Source organism: Daktulosphaira vitifoliae, unplaced genomic scaffold, assembly GCF_025091365.1.
Source record: "Daktulosphaira vitifoliae isolate Bord-2020 unplaced genomic scaffold, ASM2509136v1 Scaffold_2, whole genome shotgun sequence".
Taxonomy (NCBI): Eukaryota; Metazoa; Arthropoda; class Insecta; order Hemiptera; family Phylloxeridae; genus Daktulosphaira; species Daktulosphaira vitifoliae.
In genome coordinates, this window is record NW_026099573.1 from 8,829,330 (window position 1) to 8,852,923 (window position 23,594).

Here is a 23,594-nt window from a genome sequence, read left to right on the forward strand (position 1 = left end):
ATAACCATTTAGTAAGTCATATAAAAACATAAGATCACTAACTCTTCTTCTAAGTTCACAAGATGAAATACCTAACTGAGTAGAATGTAAATAATATGAATCCCTAGAAAGACTAATATTCAATTTAAAACAGATAGATTTCGTATACTTGTATTGGACGTTTTCTAATAAATTAATGTAAACAGCATAATTAGGGGACCAAACTAAAGAACCAAACTCAAGCTTTGATCTGACAAGAGAAAAATTTAACAATTTTAAAGTATATAAATTTTAAATCGCGCAAAACAGCGATTTGTAGGCCATTTTAGTTATTTTGTGTTAGTTTCATTTTTAATTTAATTTGAATAAACGATAGCCAATTATTAGCTAAAAATTTAGCAGTTATAACAAAATTTATAAGTCGACTAATTCTTTACATGAAACAATATGAACATATTTGCGTATCATTCATTTTTGTCGAACCTAAAGCAAAACACATGTAGTGGGTAACGTTGTACGTTTCTCAAAACCACCACGTTTGGTTTTAACAAGATCATTTTTAATTTATGTTTCTATTGATATATTATAACTATTTTATAAAAAAAAATAATAAAAGCCAAATTTTCAAGAAGAAAAGTCAAATTTATGCTATTTTTCTAATTGACTTGAAATTCGGTTGGACAATCATTTATTAAAATGCAAAACTGAATATTTTACTAATTTTTTTAACGGGTAAATTCAAAATCTTATATTTATAGCTTTAAAATCGAAAAAAAAAATTTCTAATATAACAATTTAAAAAAAAATCTAAATATCCAACAGTTAGAAACTTTAAAAATACATTAATTTACAAAATTTATAATTGATTTTTAACAATCAAGAAAGTAAAAACACATCATTGTTTTGTTATTTAATGAGACCTTAAAGCATTTTAGTAACAGAAATAAGATTTTATATTAAAGAATTAATATTAAATTTATTCTAATGAGCCGTTTAGCTTATCACATTAGAGGTTGTTATAGAGTAAAATACTCAGTTTTTCAATAAACAAAGCTAAAAATGTTTAAATTTTATTATTGTATATTCGTATTTTGATAAAAAAAAATTTATATTAAACGTATTAAATTACTCGTTGTTAATTAATGTTATTGAAAGAGATAATTGCCCTGAAAATTTCGTTTATAGTTCTTACACTAAGAATTAGTTGTTTTTCTATGATTCATAATCGGATGCAATTAAAAAGAAGAGAAGTAAAAGCAACAAATTTTATCGGATATGGAAAAAACTATGACACTGATTTATTCCCATATGTTGTAATGATACTAATTAAGCCTAAAGGATCAGAAGAACCTTGGTCTTGTACTGGTTCCTTGTTGAAACCTACGTTCGTATTAACAGCAGCACATTGCTCAAATAAAGTGACTGCTGAATGTTTATCCGTTTGTTTGATAACAAAACCCGTTCTCTCATAATATAATATTAATTGTGATGTTTATTTTTTGTAGATTACTGTTGGTTATTACTATGGAAAAGAGAGTAAAAAAGTAACAAAAATTCATCAGCATACTGGTTACAGAGCAGGTGAGGACCCTAAAGACGACATTTGCGTATTAGAGGTATTTTTAAATATTATATTGATTCCTTACATAGTAAAACAATAGTTTTTTATATCCTGAACTTTAATTAAATTAGTTTAAAAAAAAAAATTACTTGAAACTTGTTTTGAGACATTTGACGATGCATAATACATGACTAAATTTTGATGTCAGAGAGAAAGAAAGAATGAAAATGGCGCGCATACATTTGTATTAATTAAAACATTTCAGGGCTGACCAATTTCATATTGTACAAGAGCTGTCAAATAGTTCAGCGTAGGCTTGATTGCCACATCCGAAGATTTACAAAGTTAAAAATTCAATTTTCAATTAAATATCAACTATGCTGCGTAGTATTAAAAATATCCATTATTATACAATTTCAATACTCATTGTATTTAATGATAACTCAACACATTTCTTCTAAGATAATAATTTTTTTAACACTTTAAATTATTTCAACAATTATTATTACTATTATTGTAACAATCAACAATAATTAGTAACAATTATACCCCACTTACAATTATTTTATGTAGAGGAGAGTCGCCTATAGACTATCTAAATTTAGGATGGGATTACGATGTATTATTGATATGAAGCTAATTTTGTCGAAATCATAGTTTTGACTTTATAGATACTTATATTATCCAATAAGATCTATTAAAGACACGGGTAGTCTAAATTAGACAAAGGGTTGCCTTACATGAACAACTTCGGACATTTTTTCAATTAAAAAAAATAGCATTATTTTATAGAACTGAATGAAAATGCATTATGCTAAATTGTAGCTCACGTATGGTAACGTTTTTGAGCTGTTTTACAATTATAACATGCATTTGTTTTCTAGGAAAACCCTGAAAGTTCAAGATGGTCTACATTAGGTGTCTCTCCCCTAATTATATTTATCAAAATTTTACGATTTTATAAAATATTCACGATAAAATATACTCTCTGATGAAAAACTAGAAAGATTAGACTTGAATATAGTTACGAAGTTGGTACAAATATTTCTAGCTTGAATCGCCTTTTAGCAATGTTGATACATTTGTAGAAATAGGAGGGAATCCCGAGGAATTTAAAAATGGAGCTACTGTTAAATGTACAGCTATTGGCTTTGGATCAACGGAAAATGATGGAGAAGAAGATGAACATGGCAGACAAATTGATACACAAGTTAAACACGGACCAACTGCATGTAAATACAAAGGTAAAAGTATTTATGACAATACACACAGCAGCTGAATGTACCCAAAAATAATATAGTAGTTAAGTATGAAAATAACATTGATGATTCTATAACTAAGTCTTCTACAGTTTATTATATCTATAGTATTTTTTTAATGAAAACCCTTCAAAGTTCATTACTTAAAATACCAATTTTCAAAAATAATTTATATGCTTAAATAACTTTGAATTTTGGTTTCCGTTTTAACACTTAGAAAACGATGTATTTTAGAGTCAGGATGGGAATTCTTATTATGTGGAGTAATGGACAAAAAACAAACATGTTTGGGTGATAGTGGTGGGCCATTAATCTGTAATAGAAAAATATATGGTATAGCAAAAGATGGCTACAATACTGTGGACACACAAAATCCGATGAAATGTGGTGATCCACAAGTTCAGTTTAGGCACACGTTTTTATACAAATATAAGGATTGGGTTTTTAATATTATTGATCCGAATGGCAGTATAGGAGACAGTAAGAATGAAGAAGAAGATAGTGATGGTGATAGTGAGAATGAGGATGGTGCAGGCGACGATGGAGGAGACGGTGGAGATGACAACGATGGAGGAGACGGTGGAGATGACAACGATGGAGGAGACGGTGACGATGACAGTGATGGAGAAGACGATAAAAAAGATAATTATATAGGGGACAACAATGAAGGAGAAGAATTAGACGAAGAAGAAAATAATGACAATTATTCTGGATCTTCCACAGTAAACAGACGTTATTTCATTTTCAAACTATTAATGTCTGCAATTGTATACATTAAAAATTTATGAAAACTAATTTAACTAAAAATTAATTTTAAAACTAAAAAAATACCCTAAAATGAACTCGAAAGTTTGTAATAATTTATATTAAAAGTATAACTATTATTTTTTCGCTTTAAATGTTATCAAACCTAATAAAACTAAATAAAAATATGATACATAAATTATGTGAATTCTGATTTGAGTAATAATATTCGAGGCGCTAATAATAGGGTTTTATTATTTTCAGAATATTTAAATAAAGTTAATAGATGAACAGATAAATTTGATGTTTTAAATTTCTATTATAAATTAGAATACTTTGAAGATCAACACAACAAATTTGTATGAGGCGAAGGAGTTAGAATTTTTAGAAGTGTCTTATTTAAATTTTAAACACAATAATTACATTACACTATTAAGCTAAAATCTAAAACAGGAATACATCCAATAAACACAAAGTTTTTTTTTTTTAATATAAATTTTTAAATATTTAACAATTTTTAGTGTAAAAACAGAACTTTAATTGGAAGATTTTGTCTTTTATTGTACCAATTGTTTTTTTTTTTACAAATTTGAATAAAAAATATAAATATTATTTTGCAAAACCTAGGAAAAATTCGCTGATCATTTCTTTAACTCTAGGTTCTCTAATGGATCCTCATTACAATTTTATAAATCTTATTAAATGAAATAAATTGAAAAACGGACAAAAAGTCGTCTAGAAAATTAATTCCTAAAATTATAATGTTTAAATTCTACTAAAAATTTATTTTTGAAATAATAAATTATCCAATTAATTACAGTTATACATATTCAGAAATGGTTATTCTGCATGGTCATTAATTCAACAAAAACGTACTTTACTATTTTCTATTATTGTATAAAATACATTAATTATGTAATAATATTTATAAAAATACATAGCTAATAAATAATATGATAATGTACACAAAGTAGTAGACATAAAAATTATAACATTTAAAAAAATTCTAATATTTATCTAAAAGGCTAAACGTGTAATTATGACTAAAACGAATAATTCATTTATTAAACCATTATCTATAATATGGCATACTGTGCAAACGGTTTTTTAAACACTTGCAGCTGTATTGATCTAAAACATATTATTTTTACACCTAATATAGTTTGTTTTGAGCTCATTTACAACAGATGACAAAGGAATATAATTTACATACAATTATTGTTTTAATATACACTTAAAATACATTGAGATGGAAGAAATGTTTGTCATACATAGGCGTCCTAACCGGAGGGTATAAAGTCTGAAGCGCCCGTGCTCAGTTTATCGACTCTAATTGCATCGATATGTCAATACGGCTAGAGTTCTTTATGTTTTTACGACCCTACACGCGTATATTTTTCCATTTAATTTTTATGTAAGGTTACGTGTGATGTTTTTTATTAGAGAGGCACGAGACCGTTTCGAGTGGTTGGATTTCTTGTTGTGTAAATGTCCATATCGTGATCGGTCCAATTATCTGACGTGTCTCCGCCACAATAGTTGTTGCCGTTGAGCGCGTGTTGAGAACCGCTATGACTGTACCGACTGGGCGGCCTGTTATGTATGCTACCACCATCTCGATTCCTTGATGCCCGTCTGGGTTTGGTTCGAGATGTATTCGTGCGACCACTACCCGGGTAACTGATGTGAGACATCCTCTCGGAGACGGCTAATGATTGTCGAGACTGCCTAAGTTCTGTTAAAAATTATACATAACATTTTTTACATTAAGATGCTAACAATATTCGAAAATATAATAACTTAGCAATGCTATGAATATCTGATTCAAGGAATTTGCAAAGGTTTGAAAATGCTACCATCAAGTAATAAATAAAAATTGAGTCAAAATATCTTTAACTTGTTACTTACCCGGTCTGGAGTTGACAAGTTCAGATGTATACGCGTTGCCTAAATAGCGCATTGAGTTATTTGAAAAGCTATTCTGTGACTGACCATCAGCAGTTGAGCGCAGTTTTGGCGGTTTTGAGCTGAAATTGGATATGTTTGAGTGCAAGTCTTCGTTGCACCCTAAAATAATTTAATAGAAAATGAATTTTTATTCTTATAAACTTCTTATCCTTTTTTTTTAACAATTAAGTTTATTGAATTCTATACTTACCAGGTCTACTGTCAGGAACACGATACATTCTGGGATGGTTCAAGCTACGATTACTGTAGACCGAACCTTGATCCCAATCTTTGTGACTGGCGTATGCATTCAACGCAGCAAGCGAAGACAAGGGAGTTGGACCGCTGGTCGAATAACAGTTCGATGGCAACGTTCCTACAGGAATACCACCATTGACAATACCTCCTGCCTTGCTAGGATGACAAGTAGACATGGAATTGTGTAAGTTCTGTAGTTTTTTAGCTCGACGCTTGCTGGCCGCAATAAATATTACGACAGCAATCAACACGGTTCCGCAAATAGCTGCACTAGCTGCTATTGTGATTCGATCCATGTTGCTGGTTACAGTAGTTGCTGTCCGAATTTCTCTGCACTGACTGTAGGGTACCGTGTCAGGAGTGATGTTGATTTCTTCTAATGATATAACGCATACAATAATGCATTCCTAAAAATAAAATAAAAATATAAGTGGTATAAACAAAAAAAAACTTGTATTAACATTATGTACAGTTTATATTTCTTTTACGTGACAATAATGATTGTTTTAAAATTTGACTAATTATTCGTAAATACTTTATTTACCTGATGAGGTACATTTTTTATTTTAAATTCTCGTTCGCTGGTCTCTAAAGGAGGACCCTGTTTGAATATACGATCTCCGAATAAACGATATACAACTCGGAAACCCAAAATATTTGCTGTTTCAGAATCCCATTGAATTATAACGGAATTGTCTTGTCTGTGAACGCTTCTAATAATAACCTCTTGAGCTAGTGTCTGTTTTTTAGAGTAGTTACCCAGTATCAATGGTGATTTCGTAGAAGTCTGTGTGGTCTGTGGTCTAGTAATAACCACATTATTAGTTTTACGACTACCGTTTATGGGTTTTACCTAAGAACGAACAAAAATTAATAATTAGTTAATTTTCCGTGATCATCACTGTAAAACGTCTAAACTTACATTTGCCGGGTTTTGTCCGGAATATTTGGTCACTGTTTCAGCAATTCCAGGGACAACTGTTGATGAACTCTCAGTAATCATTGAAGACACAATTTTACTTGAATCGTCGACGTGTGACGACGAAAAATCTGTTGAATTAAAAGTTTTTGTTAAATCTTGATTTGGGTTATCTTTCTTCGGCTTGTTTCTAGATAACGGAACTTCAGTGGAAACACTAGTTGGAACAACGTATCCAATACCAACTCCCAGCGAACTTTTAGAATCTGAGTTTTCGTCCTCTAAACTGGCTTCTACTACTGAAGGTATACCAGACGAACCTTTTTCATTATCTTCACACACCATTTCTGCAAAACAAATAATTAATAACGATTACTATAATACGTATGATCTTTAAAATTGTATGAGTTATAAAAATATTTAACATGTATTAACAAATTTTCTGATAAATCGAATTCGCAAAAAACGATTTGTCAATTTTTATTAAAAATAATTATTTAAAATTAACAAATGAATAATTGCATCAAAGTTAACATACCGGACACATCAATTTTATAAAAATGTTTGTTTTTTAAATATGATGGACTGGCGCAAAACTGAGGATTTCGTTCTCTACTTGTGACTTGCAAATCTCCATTTTTTATCCATTCAACAACCCATTTAACGCGACAGTCGCACTGTAAGTATCGACCTCCAAGACTAAGCCCACGTAATGTAGAATTTAGATGTATGAACGCTTTTTCGGGGATAGTTTCCAAAGGATTGCCATCCAAGGCCAATAGAGTCAGAGAGGGATTTGCTAAGAACGCATTATCTGATATTTCAGTAATTAAATTGAAACCGACATCCAAAACTCTTAGTTCAGGTAATTTACTGATAGCTTCGGTAGGATATTCAGTCAATAAATTGTTGAGCAAACTGAGTGAACTTAAAGAATTTTTAACGCCGTCAAACGTGGATTCGCCTAAGGATTGAATTACATTTCTTTCTAAATTGAGAGCAGTCAGTGCGCTGAGTCCCTGGAAAATATACTGTCCGGATGGGCCGGGAAGTTCACTTAAAATATTTTGAGCTAAATCTAAAAATGCCAAATTTTTCAAATTTCTTATGCACTCAGGCAAAACTTTTTGGTTGGTGCTCTTCAAGTTCAAGTTTTTCAAACTGTTTTCAAGACCACGAAAAGAGTGTTTGGATAATGTTATGTTGTTGTCAGACAACTTTATAGTTTGCAAATTTTTGAGCGTTGCAAACGCATCGTCTGGTACTTTTGATATTTTATTTCGAGACAAGTCTAAAAGTGTTAAATTTCTAAGCGACTCTATACTGGCTATGGGTATCTCGTTGAGTCGATTGTCTTGCAAACTCAAATGCCGCAAATTTGCCTCCAACCCTTTGAACGCAGTTTTCGATATGCTGTGTATTTGGCAACCAGACAGCTGCAGGTTGTGAATTCTGAGGTTTGCGAAACTAGAGTCTTCAACATTTCTAATTAAACTATTATTAATGTATAGCAGATCGATGGTGTTCTGAGAATATTTGTCGAGAACTCGCAACAGGTTCTCGTAATCTACTAAGTCACATTGTATCGAAAGTTCTTGGGCCACATTTGTAGAGCACATGCACGAAGACTGTAGTCCCGCGGCTGATTGATCTGCCTGCCACGGACATTGGGCTTTAGACGTTGATATTTTATACTGGCATATCAAAATGAGCAGTAGCCATGAAAAATGTCTGAAATACAAATAAAATAATTTATGAATCAAATTAAATTAATTATCACAAAAACTAAACGCAAATTGACATTATTATCTACCTATTAAACTAACAAACGTTTATGTTTATTGTTTCGCTCTGATTTTCAAGCACGTGCATTCCTATACTACATAGCATATCTAAATTATAAGTCATATTGTTTATTTATGACAGCTAAATCCGTCATGCGTCATGATCTCTTTCTGATATACTTAACAGAAGTAAATAACTCTAAGGATTTTCAAATGACATAAAATATGCAATATAAAATGTCGACTAATTGGAATTTTTTTTTTTTTATGTTGTTCTTTTGAACAACAAACTTAATGATTAAATTTTATTATTAATTACTTTTTCATAGGTTTTTTTTTCAATATATTACTTATCTGACTAAAATGTTGGAAATAATTAAAATAAACTAGTGGTCAAATTTTGGTAATAGGTAATTTTTTTAGCATCGATGCGAAGCTGAGAAGGTATTGGTTTTACTATGATGTGTTTTTTTTTTTTTTTTTTTTGTTACCACTTTTTTCTCAGCTCTCCCCGAACAGATTTCTTTCAACGATACGTCAAAAGATCACAAATTGTATCTAGTCGAAGACATTACCCTTCAAAATTGAAAAAATTTCCCTCGTTCCCCGTAAATGGGGGAAACCTCCAAAAAAATTACATATTTAAAAATCGCTAATTTTCGAAATTTTTTCAATTTTTTTTACTAAAAACTGCCGTAACTTTTTCAAAAATGAACATATCAATATAATTTTTTTTTATATAGATGCTTGATGTCTTTACCTATCATTTGGTATATTTTTTTTGTAAATCTGACACTTAACCTGCCCACAGGGGGGGATTTAAAATGACAACTTTTTCACAAAAAATTAACTTTTTCAACTTAACTTTTGAAAATGTTCCGGAAGGTCTGACACTTTTATATATATCTTAAATTAAAGCTAATGTAATATACTTTAATTTGAAAAAAAAAAATTTGACCTCTGGACTTGTCTTCACGGCGAAAATGGCTACCGAATGCTATTTTCGTGTGAAAATTCTCGATTTTATTATTTATATAATATTTAACTTTATAATGCTATAACTTATTGAAAAGTTTATGGATCCACACAATTTTTTTATGAGAAATAATATTTTTTAATAAACCCTTTTTCATTTGACATACTTTATCTTTATCGAGATATTAATAAGGAACCAGCAGATCAAGTAGCTTTTGGAATAAAACACCAATTTTTTTTAAATTAAGCACTATCTAAAGATTTGCATCGAAGCGTTTATTTTTGATAGTGATTTTAATTACTGTCAGATATCATTATACTTGATCCAACTATACCACGTCACAACTGTGCCGCGACCCCCCTGTGCTGGGTTTTTTTTTTATTTTAATAATAAGAGACAAAAAATAATACGCATGCAGAAAGTGACTTATACCGATGGTTTTTCAATTATTATATCATTAGTAATAATAATAGTATCATTGTGGTGGAAATGTAAATACATATAACGCTTCCTTAATATTTTTTTACAGTTCATTTCTAAATTTTTATCATATCGTTTTACATCGATTAGTAAAACATGAGTGATAAAACTTTATTATTATCGCAAAACAAATAAGAAGAACCTAAATAAACCTTCATAAGAACCTATTATCACATAGAAACAAAATATGCATTTTTATTACAACTTACTTAATAAATAAACAAATTATAAATATCCTCAAGTCACAACGTGTTTTTTTATAACCTTGATATTAAATATCTAATCGGTAGGATCCTTAACTCAAATATTAAAAAAATTAGGACACAGACAAATGAAAATAGGCTGACGAGTATTGAATGTAAAAATTATTGTTTTAATCTAAAATGGAATGCTACATCAAGTCTGTACAAGAATAAGATATTAGGCTACAAACTAACCGTTAGTTTTATCATTAGCTTTAATCAGATAGAAATTAATAGTATTCTTCCACCAGGACATGTCTTGCAATTTATCATAATGTTCAATCTGTCGAAATTAACTAGGGTTTTCACTGAGTTTGGGCCAAATGAATAATTGTCAAGAACTGATAACACTATATTATACATTATACCAGCATTCGGCATTGATGATGAAAAATATGAATCTACATTCTAGACATTTACCATACTTATATTAGCATTAATCAAATTAAAGTTTATTTTTCACTAGAGGAACATTAACTTGAACATCGGAATATTAGACGCGCGACTAATTTTGACATATTTATTAGGCGACTTAGGACTAATCGTTCTAAAAATATTTTTTGATTAAGATTTTTATCTGTATTATAATATAATCAATGTATATTTATTATAAAATTAATCATAAGCCTAGAGTTTGCTAAGAATTATATCAACAAGAACTCATAAATAAAAATGCAACTTCTGTGATGTATTATAATTTTATGTATAGTATGATCAAGCAGAGCAATGTTTTTATATTAGACTAGATCAAAATAATTAACTTGATAATGTCTTTTCTTTACTTTCTAATTTGTTTTCGTGACATTATTTTTATTATCCCGGAATCCTACATGAAGATTTAAAAATAAATAAAAATGAAGCCTTCCGCTTTCTTTTTTGTATTTTAATTAAAATATTTGGAATCGAATTTGTATTTCGTAATATTAAAATATGAAAAAATAATAATTTAAATATAAAAATAGCAGACACAACTATCATGGAAAATTCCATTTTTTACCTAATAATAAATTAATATTTAATACCTAGTAACATTTATGTTATTAATTTAATACAAGCAACTTTTACTGTCTTGAGTTTTTAAATTGAAAAAATAAAAAAATAACTTTATAAGTTATACAAATTATTGAATGTAGTTAAATTGAGAACTAAAAGCAAAACTATTTTATCTGAAAATCAATCGTTTTTCAATTATAAAATATATTTTCATAAAATAATAAAATATTTTAATTCATGATATACATCATATCTTTATGATTTATCATTATTAACATAAATTATAATTTATTTTATTGTATTGATATGATTGTTGAACTACCGTAATCGTTCTCATTACTTTTAAAAATATTCACTCTACTTTGTGATTTAGACAAATATTCACATAAAACATATCTAAATATACAACTTAACCAAAATCCCAATCCCGTTAAAAAACACGTTAAAATTACGATTAATGCAAAAGTCTTTAAGAAATTGTCCGTTTTGTGCAAAGTATCGTTTTCATTCCAATTTATACAATTGAAATTTCCACATAAATCATCATTTTCAGACCGTTTCTCCTGAGAATACCATGAAAATATAGCGTTATCATACATTTTTGATATAGATTCTATGAATAGCAGAATTTTTATAATAACATATTTACTGGGCTGATATTGTGAGGTGCGTTACTGAAATTTATATAATCAGAAACTTTTTGCTTCCCTGAATTGGGTAAAGAAAATGAAACTACGTGAGCAATGGTTATTCCGAAAAATATTAACAAAAATATTCCGTTATTTACTGTGAAATATATCTTATTTGAACACATTAAAAAAAAAAATGTTTATAAGTACTACAATGCTCTTGTCGATTAGCAATTATTATTGCTGAGAATTTATTATATCTCTTAGTAACACATCATCTAATTTATATAAACTCTATCGAACATATTATTTTTATTATTAAATACTAAAATTGCGTCAAGTATTCATCACTTTTTGAAAATATTCAGTATTTCAATTACTCTATCATTGTAAAAGGAGATGAATTTAATAGAAGTTTAAAAAAATATCAGCGAATGCCATATAAATTCAAATGATTTTTAATTCATATAAATGATAATAGAAAAATGGCTTATTGAGGGCAAAAACTTTGTTTGACTTATCTTTTTTTATAAATTTTATTTATTAAAGAAACCATGATAGCCCAATAATTTATTAAGTACATAAATCCTAAAACAATTTTATATTAGATATTGAGATTAGGTCAATCCCTTTCGGAACGATTAAAACATACGGTTAATGAACACCATCTAAAGAGAAATGCGTCACAATAGCCGAATTTCGGGTCATCCGGTTTGCTGATTTTTGGCGTCTCTGTTGGTCATAATCCGCAAGAGGTACTCGACCAACAATTAAAAACTGTGTATTACAATATAACAGTATTATAGCAATAAACTTGACCCATCGCTGTTGTTCAGTTCAAGTACACATGCATAATACATATTACCATGGTCTGTTTTTAGACGTATGCACATTGTTTATTACCGCGGGTCACGTTGACCGCGAAGAAGACTCACTTAATTTTTTATCATCAGTGACCACGACCAGAACATCCGTTATACTCATACATATAATTCTATAATATAACGAACCGATTAAACAACGTCCTATCCTAATATGAATTTAAGATCAACGTGACCTAAGTGTTTAATAGAAATGCGCGTCTATTTTATTACACCTTTGAAACTCAGTTTTAAATATCAATGGTAAGATTTCATGTGAGACGAATCGAAGCCTTGGCTTCTTAAGTTCAAGGATAAAAATGCCGTTATAATTAATTTGAGACGATTAAACTCATAATATCAATACAATACACATGTAATTTTATAACAAAAATTATTTCTTTTTATTTTATTTTACTTTTTGTCTATAGAACGATTTTTTTTAAATTACTCGATTTATAAATTATTAAATATTTTTTTAATTCATCTTTAAGGGTGTTAACTTTGTTATTTTTAATGGCAACATTAAATCATTCTTTTATTTAGTACCTAGATAGTTATGAACGTTTTTAAATATAGAGTAGAAGAAAAGCGCGGCAGAGTAATATGTAATAATAAAAATAACATTTACTTCCATTTTATATTGTAAAATAGATATAACGTCCAAAATAACCAGTCAAAAGTTTTTTTAATTAAATCATTTTTTATTTCATAAGCTTGTTAAATATGTATGTTGAAATTAAAAAAAAAAGAAGTCGTTGCCCTTATAATGCATAAGAAAAGAATTTAAAAATACCTAATAATTAATAAACCAAGAAATACATAAATTTTAAGTGTAATTTAGTGGCTAATATCAAAAGAATCCCTCAGACGAATAATATATTTTAACCAAATAGAATCTCAACCATGTCTAAAGTGTCGATACTGAAAAAACGAAAAAATAACTCTTCTTCTAACGCATAAAGCTTTTCAACTACATTTCAACAAAAACTCGCCAAACTTGAACCATTACAACATTGAATTCGTTTTGAATTAATTTGGACTAAAATAAAAATAAATTTCTACCAAATAATATAATCTTTTTGTCCAAAAAATAAATAAATAATTTAATCTTCTGAACATTTTACAAGAGTATTTCCAAAATCCACATAAATATTTCCAATCTTTATACTCAATAAATACACATATTTACTTTTTGATTGTCCATTAAGCTATGTGTCGCATACTTAAGTCAAACCCGTTTGAAAAATTAAAATAATAATTTATATAGTAAAGATAACGTTTTTCGTCGTATTCACAATCAATATTGGTTATGAGGTTCATTCAAATAATAATAAGCTCTTCGACCGGAATCCAAAACTTTCTTTGCCCCGTTGTACCCATAATCCCAATAATTAATTCAGATTAACTGCAAAAATAAACTACCAGAAATTAATGTTGCTCCCATTCTCGTGTCTTATTATTTTGTTTGATACGATTTACACATTCGTGAATTGCATTAACACTGTTGCGTTTGCGTTCCGGACTATATAATACGAGTCGAATGTGTAGCTTCCTGAAGTGATTAACTCGAGATGAAGTCAACTTAGGAAGAGTATATACTGCGCCCGTTAAAGTTTTTATCACTCTGGACGCAAATTATTTTGTTGTTGTAGTTTACGTTTGTTCGCCGGAAAAAGCCCAACTACTGCTGCGGGCGAGTTTTTTACATGTGCGCATAATAAAAGAAATTTGCGCCGGCTGATAGTGTGACTCTGCTATGTAATGCCACCGCTGGGCATAAGGTGTATAATAGCTAAGCTGAAAGAGTCAACGACCTAAAACTGCGTGGTCTAACCGTAACGGTATCAAGGAACCTGTCTATGACTTCCACTATGGCCATGTCCATCCAAACTCAAATTATTTTAAATACTTCTACACGTGTATTCTGTCATGTCACCGCACCATCGATTTCAGTCCGTAAGCGCTTTGGCTTGGTGAATATTTGACTGTAGGAACTCGTGGAAGCCAAACCTATTCTTTAGAACATATCCGAGATATCATCCACGTTGATTAAAAAATATTATCGGAACATTATAAGCTTATTAATTATTTTATCTGGCGAATAACAATGATAAAAATTTGTCTATGATAAAATGAGTAACACTTGATTATGAAATTGTTTTTAAGTTTTCAATAAAAAATTTTATCATAATATATTAACGATGTGAAAAAAATCAACAGAATGCTCAACATATGCTCGACAAAATTCATTCATTCTTAAAAAAACACGGATACAATACGTAGGCGCATGTGTACGTGTAACACATTGTTCTTGTTTTAATAACATGTACAATACAAAGTCAAGCACAAAAAGGTGTGCCTAGGAAATATTTCAGAAACTTCAGTGTGTTGCTTTAGCTGTTTAGTTGATGTAATATATAATATGTAATGTTTGTGTACTATATGTCAATTCAAGACAGACATTTGAAATAATAAAAAGTAATGTGGCTATAGAAAATAATAATAAAAATGTGTAAACATACTGAAATAGAATAAGTTTTTCACTATGTACATCATAAATATTGTGCACTTTGCTGTTGCACAATACGTTCGACGATATTGACCTTTTTTCGTTATCAAGTGTATTATATTGCTGTCATAAATACCAATGGGCTGTGTTATTGAAATTAAAATAAGCTTTATACACGTAAACGTTACACATTCGTCAATTTTTATGCATAATAACATATTGTGATTTCATACGACTTCCAAATTGTTTCCATGCGTTCGCTTAAATCTGTATGAATAAAGGTTACGAACACGACAAGAGTAGGTAATTTCAATTTTGGATTAAAATTTTTAAAACTAAAATACATTATATAATCATAAACCGCCGACCATTAACTAAAAATCAAAATTATTAAGATATGAAATCACCCAGAATAACTATTTTTAATCATAAAATGTTTATTACCCGCGTGATTTTAATGATTCATTTTTTTACTCAACTTTACCGCTAACTATGAAAAATACAGCTATAATACACCATAAAAAATTCGTGGATATATACAATTCAAACATATTATGCATTCAATGAATGAGTCTGATTTATATGCGATCGGTTAGCTAAATTATACTAATTATTTTTCAATTAAAGGAAACCGACTTTAAAATATATTGAATTATTTAGATGTTTTTTTTTTTTAATTGGTGAATAATTAGCAAGTTCTATGTAATACCCAGAGAATTCGTTGGCTTATATAGATTTGCATCAATCGTAATAATGTTAGACCGTGTGATTGTATGTTTTAGTAATAGACATTACGTCGAATTAACGTGTTTATCGATCCGGAATAGTGGAAAAACAATTTTCCTGCATCTTTAAGTAACTGTAGATTATCAGTTTTTAATTTAATATAATTAATCGACTGTAACAATTAAATAGCATAAAGAATATTTATGATAACACTTACGGATTTCAGCCGAAAAATATTTGATTACCAATATAACAATAGATAGAACAATCAACCCAAAAGTGAATATGCGAAAGTAATCCGAATAGTGTAAGTGTACTTTAAAGTAATGCAGTAGAAAAAAAGCCTTCCAGCAATTACGAGCGTAATAACAATCTGTGGGTGGCCGAAATTTATTTAATTGTTATCAATGATTGTTTGGAAAAATATGTTACCGAAGAGAATTGGATGATTATATTTAAACGAAAATTAATAAATAAATAATTGTGTTAATTTCTTTTGAATAGCTCGCAATTAGATAAAATCGTGACGCCAATATAAGAACAATAATAGTCTTGGATTTAAATTTATATAATGACTAATTGTATTTTTATCACTTTTATAAATTTAATTTTGTACTCATATTAATTAACTCGCAGGTTATAAATGAAATCGAACATTCAATTTTGACTGAAAGATATTAAAACTTTACTAACAACCAAAATTTAATTACAAAATACTATCAATTATAATATTCCTCGGAAACGTATTGCACCAATAAGCAAATTACATCTCGAATAATTGGGTTTTATGGGGAGGCATATAATATCGAGTAATAAGGAAATGTGGAAAATTACATTATACATAGGTCAGATAATTCGGAATAGTAATGGAAAACGTGATAGGCAATTGATTTCAATTCAATTTGTTTGTTCAGCAAAATTATTAGACTAAAAAACTTTTCAAAAGATCATACAAGAATTGTTTATACTTTTTGATAACACATTTCATAGATGATATTTTAATGGCACCAAAACAAAGAGAAATTAATTATTTCGATTTTATAAATAAATAATATCTCAACTGGTAAATCAATTAGTAGCTCCTCCTTATTATTAAACAAGTGTATTTTAAAATGAATCAATTGTGGTTTACATCATTCCATAACTTTACTGAAATCGAAGTTACGAGGAAAACAATGACAATACTACATAACAACGCAAGTCGGTCCGAGGGAATAAATGAATTTACCGGTTACATAACAGTCGAACTAAAAAAACTTTCTTTTGGCTCCGTACGGGAAAAAAATCAAATAATAATAACCTTATATAGATGTTATTATGTAGGACAATGGCAATATAGATGTCCTATTGGAACACGAGAGGGCAATGCAAAAAAAAAATAAACTGTAACAACGCTGTGAGTACTTTGCCGCACTATTTCCTTTCCTCTATAATATTAATCCTTAGGAGATAATGATACGAATTGAATGATCATATTATTACAACGATTTTACCTACTCCACGATTTCTTGCTATATATTTGCAATAATTTCACATGGTTGTAAAAAAACTAAATAATTATTATGATGTCGGGTCCTTCAAACGGCAAGCCTTGATTAAATATAATAACACAGAAAAAATGAGTGAATGATATAATGTGATTGTATGCAGCAGGCTATTTAAACCATTGATGAAACGGTGCTAAAAAATGGTTTAAATACCAAACATCAATAGTGTTATTAACAACGAGTCGTAAACGGACGTAAAGCGGCATTCGAATACTACTATCTGATATTTCATTAAAGAAATGTTAATAACTATATAAAATAACACCTATACAATTTACGATTTCTTATTTTATCAGTTAGTTCACAAAATATCATTGATAAAACTCGTAACGAAAAAATACCTATTAACTCCATAAAGTAAATTATTTACAAAATCGGTAGTTTTTATCGAGTACTTGTTAATAACCTACAGGTAAAATGCAATTCGCGTACCTATTTCTTGTTCGTTAATAGAGATATGAGACATGGTACGATGAATCGTATATTAAAAAATTCTGTTGATAATAATAGAATTAAAATAGCGTTGAAAATCTAAAATGTCCGGCTTATGTGGACATTATACACGAGATGTTACGAAAGTAAATGATTCGAATGAGTATAAACTTCACATATTTTACATCCGTTTGTTCTAAATAAAAATCTCAATAGTAATTATTTCTTTTAATGTGTATAATCGAGTTCTTTAAAGGACCTAATAGTTGTTAATTTTCATTACATTCAATCAACGTCTTACACAATTATTATGCATGAACTTCTACGTACAAACTCTTTTTTAACAACAATAAGTATACCCATACTTATTGATAATTTATGTATACACGAATTATCATTGACGTTCTATTGTTAGAGTGCCTACATTTTATTATTCCATCAGGTTAGGATATTATACTACGAACGAGGGTATTGTGAAGTCGCGTTTCCTGTCGTTGTTGATGAACGTCCCTATAGTCGTCACCCGCTAGTACTGTCAATAATCAAATAGAATTGTTTGTAAGAGGTACTTAAAGTCAGGAAAAACGTCTGCGACTGATCTTACCACTCTGACGTGTTAATGAACAAAATTTTTAAAAAATTTGTAGTATCTCGATATAAATTTACCAAAAAACTTAATCGAGTTTTTTTTTCCTCTTCGGTTAGAGACATAATGAATATGACTTAACAATGAACAGCGGCGTTCATATACTGTTGTTAAAAATCACGTGAGCATTATATGTTGTGCTCAAAGTGAATTCACTTTGCCTTCGGATTCAACGAAGAAAATACTTTTAATGTTCCGAATTTTCAGATATTCCTCCGTTCGAGTGTGCTTGATATACGACAAGATTTAAAATAAGAGTAGAAGAGAAAAATGCAATTTTTATGCGTGTAAGGTTCATTGACCGTCGAATGTTATTTTGAACCTATTGTTGATGTTCAATATTGAAATATGAACAGGTTGAAATATTTGCGGTTAACAAACTACAATGTAGTGTTGTTGCAAATCCTAAAAGACACGAGGGAGAAAAATCAAGTGTCCGATGAACCGAGTAGAGTCTAATTCGTCGTGTTCTACTCTATAGAGACATTGTTCTAAAATGTCATCTTTATTTTTCTTCGTGTGGCTATGATCGCGTTTTGCTATCCTCACTCATGTTCGTGTCATTTTTTTCTACTATTCAAACGGGGAAAAATATGAAACCGCAAAATAAAATCAAAAGTATCCCGCGGACGGACGTGATCGATGAAAAGTGACGGGAAAGTACTCGGCGCGTGTGTTTTACATTATTGTGAACGTTAAGCAAAACCGAGATTTTACGACACCAAATATTTTTCTTTATTGATCCGAATGATTCGTGCGGTTATTCAAAGTACAAAAACCACTGCGCATGAAAACACATAAAGACTATAAACAATCAATTGAAAACAATAAAACAACTTGATTCTAAAAGGTGTGCGATCAATATTGTCTATAAAATTATTATGGTACATCAGGAAAAGCACTGAAATCATACTACACAGATGATACATCTCGTCCAAGCAGCGTTCAAATGGGAATCGTATCCATTTTTGACCGAATAAATACACCATTTGGCTGGTCCTAAATTCAAATCTAAAGGAATCGTATAGCTATTTAGCTTGAAAATCTTAAGCACACATTTAAAAGGCCTCTCAAAAAATCACATGGCATAACTTTCGAAATAACACGAGCTCAAAGACCGTATCGACCGAACACTGTTCTGATTCAGTTAAGATGATTCCGTGGTCCACCGAAAACGAAAGTGTCTATCAATTTTTATGTCGTCTTATCTGCACTTAAGTATGTTGAGGATTTAGTTTTGAAAAATCACCGTAAATAAATGAGATTTATTCGAATTCACTGTGGCGAATTTCAGACTAAATAAAATCGAAAAAGTATAATCCACTATAATGTCAACACCATCTTACTCTGAAGATCGTTATTGATGTATTTTATTTTTTTCTACAATAACATTTGATTATTAAACACGTCTTTAATAAGACGATGGGAATAAGTTGCAATAAACAAATGTGTGTCAATTTACTTATTTACTTACCTATATGTACTTTTCATTGAGCATCCTCCTCAGACAGTCTTTATATTTCTCTAACTCTTTTTATATCTATCTAATGAAGAACAACACGATATTCAAAAAAGATTATCCAGAGTATGGAAAATAAAATTTGACCTATTGAATTTTTAGAACTTGTTGTGGCCACACTCAAAAAAAAAAAAAACAGTAAAAAATATTTTAACACGACTTTTCCTACTTTCGTCGATTAAAATTAAATGTGCCTTAAAAACCGATAAAATTTTGATTTATATTTTAACCAACAAAATTCCGTTAGGGCACACAATTAAGAATCCGGTTTTTATCATAAAGATACTAAATGGGAGCGGCAGTAGCGGCATGATGACAACACATGCAACAGGTTTTCATTAATATGTTTGTTTATATTATTACTAAAAAAGCCACATCGATAACGTGCGCTAGTATATAGTACAATAATAAAATCATTTTTTAACTTTTGTCTAAGTTCTCTTTTGATCGCTCAGTTAGTTGACTTTGTATAAAGCAACAACCATAAAATAGTAACTTATGACAACATAAAAGGTTAAAATTCCCACTTATTTTTGAATTGACGAAGTGTGAGATAATAATAACAACAAAATAATTTTTGATAACACTATGTGAATACATTTTTATTTTAGTGATCCCCGTGAAATAAAAATTTAATAGAGGAGAATGATGCTGATGAAATTGAACGAATTATTTAACCTACACATTAACATTGTACGTTTGATATGTAAACATCATCGATTTTGATAAATAAATGTAACGGTTGAAAATGATTTTTAGGGCGAGGTCGTATAAAACAGCGATTGGTAGATGAAAGAATCTACTGGAAATCAATATTTGCGTTACTATTTTCTTTTTATTTGTTCGAACTTGGACCCCTTTTTATTGCTTACGATACTTATTTTATTATCCTTTAACGCCGCCGCCGTTCGGCACGATTCGTCGTGGTTTACCCAAGTCAGACAATACACACGACTTCTGCCACGTTCCACTCTTGTATCATACACAAACAACTGTGCAAACCATATTAAATATATATTGTCTATGAACGTTCAAATGCAGGTTTTTTAGTCAGACACGATTGCCGTAATGATGTTGTGAGTCTTAGGAGTCGACACGCTTACAGAATTTATAATGATTTCCCTTTCGCTCGCATCTCAACCCCAACTTTTTCTACGCGCCTTTTCTTTTAGCCTATACTATCACTCGAAGATAATCATAATTGTGACATTTACCCAGTTTATATTGTTATTAATTATGTAAAATGTTGTAACTTTTTAATGAATTTACTGAAACCCCTCAGTCTTTTAAGTATAATGAAAATATTATATTGTTAGGAAATATAAGATCATTATTGTGGGGACTAAAATACATCGTTCTAACTAATTTGTTTTCATCATTTTAATTATTGACATAATAACATGTAAACTTTTCAAATAGAGTAAGTTTCTGTTATAAAGTGCATAGCCTTCCGACAATCTCAACTAATATAAGAAGTGTTCAACACACTTGTATTTTTTCCCTGTTCATATTTGTTATTTTATAAACCCAAAGTATACTCACTGTGATTTAGTAAAATGTTTGAGCATGTTGATAGATAAACATTCGCAGCTGACGAATTAACTTCTGAAAAAAAAATAAGTGTACATTATAATTTTGACAATAAAGATTTTTCTCATAATATATAATACAATATTGTGTCATTCTTGAGAACATAATATTTTTTAACCAATACAAATATATATATATATATACAATAGAAACCAAGTTGTTAATTTAATATGCGGAACTCAGTTCGATATTAAACGTTCAGGACACAACACCCAAATAGTCATAGCAACTGCAGCTCACCCACTTTAACTACGTCTGTCAATCACTGGAAAAATTGTTGTTATTATCGCGATTACACGCTAGTTGTTCGAATACAAAATAGCCATTCGGTATAGCGACATGTATTTTTTAAGATCAAGAAAACGTTTTTCCATAGAAATCAAAAGTAAACTATAGGAAATCGAATTTCGTTGTACGTATTGGTTGTTACTGACCGTATTATCTATTGTCCACAATGTGGTACTATAATATTATTTGTTTACACGTTTGATAGATAAACATATCGCAGAAGTCATTCATGATTGCATTACAAATCGTACACAATATCGTGTGAAATTATTGTACTTTTTATTTTTCTCATTCTTTTTTTTTCATTGACAGGTTTTGTTGAGTCTACAACCTACAGTGGTAAAAGTAAATCAGATAAAATCTGTAGAAGGTGCAAGTAAAATGACTTGATATTTTACCAATAAAACATTACAAAAAACAAAATGACATTATTTAATCAATTTATTAAGCATATCTTGATACTTAAAAATCTATTTGGCTCATATATTCATATTTGATATATTTTTTAAAATTAATGAATTTTTTGGAATGAAAAAGTATTACATTTTGCAAGTTAAAGAGACATTTATAGAAAATTCTTAAATATAATCGACCTAAATTATTATAATAAAGTATATCTGTTTTCAATATTCATGTTTTCATCTATAATTAACCAAATTTGTACATAAAATAATATATGAACTATAATATTATTTGTATATCTGATTATTTCAATGATAAAACTCTGATTACTTCAGATTAACATTTATCTATGGTAAAAAATTATAAGGTATTTTTATTTATCATAAACTTTTATAAATATAAATATTTTATTCACAAGTAAAAGCAATTATATGAATTCTCACAAAACGTCCAGAACAAAGCGGATTTTATACCGACACAGCAAATTGCATTGAAAATAATAATTAGTATTTATTTATACTATAATAAATCGTTAACACCTCAACTTAGCATCTCAACAACAGTCAGTCATTAAGTTAAACATGAGTTTATTTCGAATTCTTCAAATTACCTAGTGTGCGAAAAAAACTTACCTCAGTTATTGTGTGTACTAATAATATTTCATATATAAATTACAAACAAGAATGAAAACACTAATTCACAAATTTATTTAAATAAATTATACTCGCACGTTTAATATTAATAACTTCAGTTATAAACTTGAGCCGACTTTGCAAATATCTCACAGAATAAAAAGAATTCATTGACTAAAGTCATAAAAATATTTCATTTTATCCAGCTTGAGTAACGTCCTTTTAAAACTCAACTCTTAGAACCGACAAAATTTAAGCGTTGAGACGATTTTACATTATTCCGAAATTTGTTTCCAGCCGGAAAAAATAATTTTAATTTTGATACAAAAAAATAACTTTCAAATAGTAAAAAATAAATAAATAATCGTTTTAAGATTAAGTAAAACACCTTAAATTTCATCGAAGACATTATTTAATAAATACTTTTGTTATTTAACACTTCCAATATAATCTCAACCTTACTAAAATAGTTTAAAAATACATTCCGTCTTACAATAGATTGGTTAAGATACTGCGCAAATAAAAAATGTTTCATAATACCGATGAACGAATTCTTTTCAGCAATTTCGAGTATGTTTCGAAAATTAATGACGCCTCTATTATTCAGTATATTAATTAGGACATAGAGTATTGTTACAGTGGATGCGCAATACCCTATTTTGAACAGTA

The 23,594-nt window shown here is 29.2% G+C and overlaps 2 protein-coding genes across 3 annotated transcripts in view; one reads left to right on the top strand and one right to left on the bottom strand.

The window, feature by feature from the left end:
- Nucleotides 1–1,175: 1,175 nt before the first annotated feature.
- On the top strand, nucleotides 1,176–3,587 carry LOC126897960 (trypsin epsilon-like). Its single transcript, XM_050671908.1, has 4 exons — nucleotides 1,176–1,418; nucleotides 1,485–1,595; nucleotides 2,592–2,784; nucleotides 3,034–3,587. Exons 1-4 carry the CDS (start codon nucleotides 1,194–1,196, stop codon nucleotides 3,585–3,587), a joined length of 1,083 nt encoding a protein of 360 aa, XP_050527865.1. The 5' UTR covers nucleotides 1,176–1,193.
- Nucleotides 3,588–4,082: 495 nt separating this feature from the next.
- Nucleotides 4,083–23,594, bottom strand: part of LOC126899071 (uncharacterized) — a 30,430-nt gene continuing 10,918 nt past the window's right edge. For both annotated transcript variants that reach the window (XM_050673608.1, XM_050673607.1), the window contains exons 2-8: nucleotides 21,556–21,618; nucleotides 7,206–8,398; nucleotides 6,671–7,014; nucleotides 6,293–6,601; nucleotides 5,702–6,155; nucleotides 5,452–5,610; nucleotides 4,083–5,278 (exon numbers count right to left, since the gene is read on the bottom strand). In XM_050673608.1, coding sequence (XP_050529565.1) covers nucleotides 4,983–5,278; nucleotides 5,452–5,610; nucleotides 5,702–6,155; nucleotides 6,293–6,601; nucleotides 6,671–7,014; nucleotides 7,206–8,398; nucleotides 21,556–21,581 — 2,781 coding nt within the window. In that variant the 5' untranslated portion in view covers nucleotides 21,582–21,618 and the 3' untranslated portion in view covers nucleotides 4,083–4,982. The remainder of the gene's footprint in view (nucleotides 5,279–5,451; nucleotides 5,611–5,701; nucleotides 6,156–6,292; nucleotides 6,602–6,670; nucleotides 7,015–7,205; nucleotides 8,399–21,555; nucleotides 21,619–23,594) is intronic.

What these genes read in the sequence shown, in the direction of transcription:
- LOC126897960 (XM_050671908.1), top strand. Translation starts at nt 1,194, where the DNA reads ATGATTCATAATCGGATGCAATTAAAAAGAAGAGAAGTAAAAGCAACA. An exon ending in ACGACATTTGCGTATTAGAG is followed by an intron (nt 1,596 to 2,591) that starts GTATTTTTAAAT and finishes AAATATTTCTAG; the next exon opens with CTTGAATCGCCTTTTAGCAA. An exon ending in AACTGCATGTAAATACAAAG is followed by an intron (nt 2,785 to 3,033) that starts GTAAAAGTATTT and finishes GATGTATTTTAG; the next exon opens with AGTCAGGATGGGAATTCTTA.